The sequence below is a fragment of the Panicum virgatum genome, chromosome 7N (genome assembly GCF_016808335.1).
Source record: "Panicum virgatum strain AP13 chromosome 7N, P.virgatum_v5, whole genome shotgun sequence".
Taxonomy (NCBI): Eukaryota; Viridiplantae; Streptophyta; class Magnoliopsida; order Poales; family Poaceae; genus Panicum; species Panicum virgatum.
The window spans coordinates 49,504,195-49,511,436 of NC_053151.1; the positions used below are offsets into that span (position 1 = coordinate 49,504,195).

The window sequence follows — 7,242 nt, forward strand, 5'->3', positions numbered from 1 at the left end:
AACGGCAGGGTTGGTCAGTGCTGCGTGTTGGCGACCGTGCCCCGTTTGTTGGACTCAGCCGAGGCCGGTTTTGTCCATCTGGGGCTTGCTTGGCCGCGCCTGCACACACTCTGGAATCTAGACTCTGATCCTTGTTGGATATCTGGACCGTCAGATTCGGTGATTCGGTCCCCATCCCTTACAGAGTTCCGTTCCAGCTTCAGTTTATCTGACAAAGATGAAAGCTTTTGTAGTTGTAATCCCTCTAGCTTTCTGACAGTAACTTACCTGCTCGAAAAGGTTTCATCACAACGGAAAGACGGCGAGCCCCTCATGGTGTGCGGGACGTGTCCAAAAGATGAAGCATTTTGATCCTCTTCAATCATGGTGAGGTTACAAGAGAAAACGAAAAGAACAAAAGAAACTACGAAAGCAAAAAAGGGACAACGTTAAAAAAAAACTTTACATCCCTCTCATTCTTGCTCATCTACCTCACTCTCAGCCAACGCCACACAAAGTAAAGAGTAAAACGACCAATAATCCGCCACCCAACAAACAATCAACTTTACAAAAAGGGGTCAAGAGGAAAAATTGCACTCTCTATTAGTATGTGACATTCTTACCGCGACAAAGTTACTGCTCCATCAGCACAGCCTCGGCAGGCCCCTGCCGCCGGTCTGGTGGCAGGAGGCGGCACCGAAGGACGACTTGCCCTTGGCCATCTTGGACATCTGGCCCTTCATCTCCTTGCACGCCCGCTCCAGCTCCACCACCCGGCTCTGCATCCTCTGCAGGTTCAGCCGCAGCAGCTCCTTCTCGTCGCTGCCGCCGTCGAGGTCCACGCTGGCGCTGCGGGCTCGCGCGCCAGCGCGGACGACCCTCCTCGGCGTCCGGGACGGGTCGGCCCGGCCATCCTTCGCGGGCGCGGCAGGCTTGCTGATCTGGAGCTTGCACTGCTGCGAGGCCAGCGCCTGCACCGCCACGCCCGGCGGGATCCGCCGGTTCTTGGCCAGGTCCTTGCACGCCTCCAGGGTGAGCTTCTCGTAGTTCAGGCACCGGCACAGCACCATGCGCTCCTCCAGGGATAGTGTCGGGTGCGACTGCATTCATGCAAAGGGCAGAAGTTCAGAACAAATTTCAGCAAAATTTCATGTCTTCTTCTGCATAAGTTTTGCTGATTGTGGAGATCAAGATTCAAAACATTCCAATCATTCAGAAAGAGCGTCAAATCATCAGCCAAAGAAGAAAAGTGCACTGCACAAAGAATTGTTAACTGCTTTTGTTGTGTGTGTCCCTAACCATGCTTGAAGAAGGAAATGCAGTGGATGCGAGGGAAATTACAATGCACAAACATAAAGGAGGGAGATGATTAAAGAAGATCCATTCGATCATAGAAAGCATCAAAGGCCAGACTAAAGGCAATCGGGCACAAGGGCCACTGACGAAAGACTCCATAGGTTCCACTGCACCAGTAGTAAACAAAGTCGGGATCTTAGTTGTGCAATGACCAGGGATCAAGACAAAGGGGAAGCAACTCGATGGCCTACTGGCCTAGTGACAAGATGAATAAAAAAGTGCCCCGCGAACAGGGCAAAAGGTTAAAGCGACGTGTGCATGCATGAAGGTAAAAGTTTAGCTGCCGCGCCAGCAAAAGAACTTGCTGAACTGCTAACTCGATATCCCAGCAGTTCACATCACACAGCACAGCAGCAAGGTAAGACTAAAGACTGAAAACTATTCTGCAACCTGCATTGCTGAACAGCATAAAAACAGTTCAGAAAGGCTGGTTCATCACCACTTGTTCCCTGGGATAAGCAGTCAAGTACTGCTGAAATGGCAATGGCATAGCAATTCTAAGTTGGATTGATTAGCATGGACCGAAGGTTCAGACGCTCATAAAAAAAAAAGCAAAAGGCACGCATGCATTGTAGCTAAGCATTGCAACAAGATTTGCAGATTTGATGAGCCAGCTCCAACCGCGCACGCTTGCACAGTGCAAAAGGGCGAAAGGCATCGCAACTAAAGGCTAAGGGCCTAAAGCTCCCCCCATAAGTCCATAGCCAAAGTACTAGGTGATCTATCTGTCCATCATTAGCATCCCATGATAGTACTGCCGACCTTTATTCAGTTGGCGACCCATAGACTTGATAAAGAACAGTCACCAACATATGGGAGAAAGAAAAAAAATTGTGCAGTGTCTGAAAGAGAGAAAAAAGCAAAGGATCACGAAGAGGAACGCCGAAATGTTCTGCCACCTTATATGTAACAGAAATTACACAAGCCGGATCCCCGATTTTTATCTCTTTTACAGTGCACAATACCGTGCCTTGTGCCTAGCTTCTCGTGACGCCAATCATATACTGACAGGATGTTCATTACCATCACCCTGGTTGTGTTCACTTCCAAAATTTCTTTCTCCAAATTTCACTATTCACCTATCACATCAAATCTTTTACCTCATGCATGGAGCATTAAATGTATATAAATAAAAAAACCAATTGCATAGTTTTGATGTACACGACGAGACGAATCTTTTGAGCCTAGTTAGGTCATGGTAGGACAACAATTACCACAAACAAACGAAAAGTGCTATAGTGTGACACAGTGTCCGATGTGACCCTTTTTACCACTATTTCACGGATCTAAACACAGCCCCTAGCAATGTTCTGTCAGTAGGCAGGGCAGGACTGATGAAGCCAGAGTAACTGAAAGTCTGAAACCAGGTGAAGAGGACTTGCAGCAAAGCTGGCAAATGCAGAACTCCAGCTTATGTTTTTTCCCCCAAAATTTTCAGAAAAAGAATCACAATGAACAAGCATTCCGAACATTGCAAAGGGGTAAAAGTAAAAAATTCACTAGTATTTGCTACAAGTAATCCGTAAGGTACTTATTTTCCGTATTTATTTTAAAATTTTCTATGGAAAGAATAAAGATAAAGCACTGCCGTACCTACACCTAGCAGCCTATGATTAGTTACTCAATAGCATCAATGTTTCAGTTATCATGTCCCAATCATGGTTCCAAACAGTAGCAGTACTACTATTCAATCCACTAGCGGGATGGAAATCAGCAAGCTTCATTGGAGAAATGAACTTTTGCGGTGAACCGATGCAACTTGTTCGTGAAATAAATTAGCCGAGTTGTTTACCTCGAGGTAGATGTCCAAAGCCCTGTACACGCCGTCGTAGCAGTCCCTGGCCGAATCCGGCAGGCTCTCGGCGACGGCGAGAAACTTGGACACCTTCAATGAATGGTCCGGCGAGATCTCCCCGAGGTACTTGTCGATTAGCCTCCCCACTTTCCTCATCCTCTGTGACGGCGCGTCGGCTTCCTCCTCGGAGCCCACGAACACCCTGACCAGCCTCATGACCAGGTTCACGTCATAGACGCCGCCGTCGTCGCCGGAGACGAGGATGTCGTCGAGCGTGGCCTGGTCCAGCATCAGGCCCATGAGCCTCTCCAGCTTGTGCCTGCACTCCTTGCTCAGCCCCACGGCCGACACGATCCTCAGCACCCAGAAGAGGCCTCGGCACGAGAACGCCGTGCCTCCGACGAGCGCCACGCCGTGCACGACCGTGTCGGCGAGGCCGGCGAGGGTGCCCTCCTTGCAGAGCGCCATTGCCGGCCTGCGCGTGGCCGCGCGGAGGTAGTGGAGCAGGAACCGCGTCAGTATCAGGTTCTTGTTCTCGATGCCGTAGCAGCCGAGCACTCGCATCACCTTCTCGATGGTCTGCGGGGACAGGGATGTCATGTCGTCGAACCACCACTCCCTGCCCACGCAAGGCCGCATCGACTCCGGCGTCTTGGTGGACGACGACCGGCCGAAGCCCACCGTGTCCGGCGACGAGGAGCACGACGAGGAGGAGCGGTTCGGCGTACCCACGGTGGTGATGGCGATGGGCGTCTCTGGGCTGGCGGTGATCTTGGAGAAGAGCGCGGAGATGAGCCTTTCGAGGAGGCCGGAGGCGTCGGCCGCCGCGGCGAACGGCTCGCAGCTCCTGACCGCGGTGAGCACGTCGGCCCAGGTCCAGTAGTAGAGCCCGTTCACGAAGGCCTGCGCCTGCGCCAGCAGGTTGCAGGCGCACACCTCCTCTGTCATCTCCAGGAACACGGCGGCGCAGTGCAGGAGCGGCAGGTTGGAGGGGCAGAGCAGGGCGCGGCCATTGTTGTAGCAGAACCTGGCGACGAGCTCGAAGCCCTCGGCGCCGCCCGGGAAATCGGCGAGCTTGATGGACAAGGCTTCCTTCCTGCTCGCCTTCTTCTTCTCCTGCTTCACCATTGTCCTCAGCCTCCCCGAGAAGGCGCACATGACGCTCTGTTACATCGCAGCGACGGTGAGATCAATTCAGACTTTCAGAGCCAGGCAAGAAAAAAAAAAGGACAGACGCCTTTTGGACGAAGAACTTGAGAGGTGGTGCGGTACGTGCCTGGTGGAGATGAAGCGTGTGATGGCCATTGATGTGCACCTTGAGGTCGCAGTGCTCATTCATGGCTCACGGGAGGTGGAAGGAGAAACGGGAGAAATGCAAATGGGACGTGCAGGCGCAGCCAGTGCAGTATAAAATCTGGAAAGGCGAGAGGGAGCTGAGAGCGAGGGAGAGCCTGCTTGCACTTGCACAGCCGCTTGGGACCGGCCTCCTCAAAGGCATGCACAGTCACAAGCTCACACTAGTATAGGTTACTGCGAGATGAGATGCAAGTTGAGTGCGCATGTGTCCCGGGGGCAAAGATGTTGGGTGACTCACGCATGATTCCTAAGAAGAAAACAAGAGCAAGTTTTGGTCTGGGTAGGCTCCAGGTTCTCTGAACTCTTTCAATGCTGGTGATTCTGCGCCTCAAAGTATACCGAGCAAAAAAGGGAGCTTGCCTTCGCAACGCACTAGAGCTACAAACAAAAACTCATTGTTGCGTACTGCTCCGAATGGGGAAATCTCATTCATGGCCACCGTGGGTTGAGCTTTTGCGCTGTTCAGAATCTGTATGCGAGCTGTACGTGTCAAGACCTGATCGACGCACCAAAACATGCAACGTACAAGGCTATCTTGCTTGTACCTTGCAAGCTCTTCTCTCTTCTTCTTTTTTTCTCGAAGTTTGCGATGACAAGATGCACAAAAAAGCTCCTTCTCTAGGCTTTACTCAATTGCTTGGCACGTCAACTTTAATCCTAATTCGATCTCTAGGACATAATAAAGCTATTGGTTCATATAATGCATTACAATTTCTATAACAAAAGCTAGGATGTAAAAATGAACTAGCTCTTGCAACTTGCAAAAGTTTTCCTGTACTTTTACCTGACCCTACACTCATCTTACACATGCTACGAACTATCCTATGGCAATGCACTGTTGAAATCTCGAGTGAGAAATAAAAAATGGAGCAAAGAGAAGACAACAGGACGCATCACCCTCCATAGTTTAATTTACTTGTGAGGCCGTGACAATTTGTTCAGGCATGTGTGCTTTTGTCAGGAGCTGGTGCAATTGCCTTGGATTTACTAGTCCAAAAACTAATCGTGCCAGGTTTGTCACATTGTGGCCATCCAAGGTTTTGTACTTGTCTCTCGCTCAGACAAGTTTTCTGCTGGAACTTCACTGCAGCTCACAGCCTTACTCCATGTGGGAGTTGCAAGGGAGGGCCCTCTCATTCTTAAATTATTTGGAGCCTAAAGTGTTCGTTAAGGAGATGGAAGAGAGGAGCGAGAGAGCATGCATGCACGGACCATTTGCAACAACAATGTGTCAATGTCTTTTCTGTTGACATGTTAGTGGATTTAGCTGAAGAACCTACAAACATTAGGAGGAACAAGCATGCAAAAACAACAGCATCTTCTAGCTCAGGGTGAGCTGTCTGATTGCTATGCTATCGCAATCGCAAGTAAAGCATGGCTAGATTTGCCGAGAGTTTGCTTAACAAATCTTCAGGTCTAGACCCTTTAATCTCAGGTTAGGCGATAAACAATCAAAGCTAACAAGGGACAAATCGATTATTGGGGGCTACTAGTTCATTATTCTAATGGCATCGACAGAACTCGGAGAGGGTTAGGACGAATAGTGCGATATGATAATGCTGCAGATGCCTCCAAGCTCGGCAAGAACAACATGTTGCAGCAGCGCAATAGTACCACCGGTATTAGCTCAGGAATCCAGTCACAAGTGACAGAAGAAATGCCTCTGGTGTTAATCTATCAGCAGGTGGTGCAGCAACTCCAAAATGTGCAGTCACAATACCACCACCAAGTACATCCGGTGCGGTTTTGATGGAAATGAACCACCTTGGGAGTAGGGACTAGAGCCATTAGGGGCAGAACTTTGATCAGACAAAGTCTGACCTTAAATTGGTTTGACTCCTGAAGAACAAAGCTACTGAACAATTTATTCGGGGAATCCAAATTGTGGTGCGTTTTTTTTATATCAAGAGCCTCTGAATGCAATGCAATGCACCAAAGACAGGACTGAACGTTGGCTGGTTTCAGTAGCAATTCAAATACAAAGAAATGATTCTGCATGTGGGCTAGTTTCAGTAGAGTTCAAGTGCAGGGGCTAGGTTTTACATTTCGGTTTGCGAACAGTTAAATGATCTAGAATCATCAACCGCCAATGGCAGGAACCATACTGCTACTGAATAGCCCAGGCAATGACCAATCTACATTATCATACGTGTCCGTATGTTATGGAGCAGATATCCACATTTCGCGGCAATTATTCCTGGCGATGGATCACGGGAGATGCTCTGGGAGACGGCCAAAGGTTGGCGTCGGCTAAAATAAGGTGTTGGGAAGAGGAGATGAATGTTCTCTTGGTTCCACTCACCAACTGAAATGGATAGTGACGATTCCCTCGGCGCCACGGCGTTTTGCTGGGCAGGGCTCACGAGAGCACCGGCAAAGAGAGAGCGATAAGGAAACGCCGCCGGACCTATCGTTTTCCTTGCATGGCCGTGAATGCTGTCCCCAGGCTACTTGGTTGACAATCCTTGCTAGAGCTTTAAATTGTTGGGTGATAAAGCCCAACCCACAAGGTATACTAGATTTTGTAGAGAATTACTCCAATCTTGTTGCTGCGTCATGCAAATCCACAATTTAAACCTTCTCTACCTCTCCAGCTCCGAGGACACAGCGAGCACAGGGATCCTGAAACTAAACGCAGCAAGAGATGCAGATGCACATGCAGATGCTAGGCATTGGCATAAAGATCAGCCAGAGATGCCCCTTTTGTATGCAGGAATGTCAAATTACTCACGGAGCTTTGATACGCAGCCGGTTAT

The 7,242-nt window shown here is 49.6% G+C and overlaps 1 protein-coding gene across 1 annotated transcript; it reads right to left on the bottom strand.

The window, feature by feature from the left end:
* Nucleotides 1-327: 327 nt before the first annotated feature.
* Nucleotides 328-4,782, bottom strand: LOC120683728 (BTB/POZ domain-containing protein At1g50280-like). Its single transcript, XM_039965815.1, has 3 exons — nt 4,407-4,782; nt 3,128-4,294; nt 328-1,079 (listed from the first exon to the last, which is right to left on the bottom strand). Exons 1-3 carry the CDS (start codon nt 4,467-4,469, stop codon nt 624-626), a joined length of 1,686 nt encoding a protein of 561 aa, XP_039821749.1. The 5' UTR covers nt 4,470-4,782; the 3' UTR covers nt 328-623.
* Between the last annotated feature and the right edge of the window lie 2,460 nt (nt 4,783-7,242).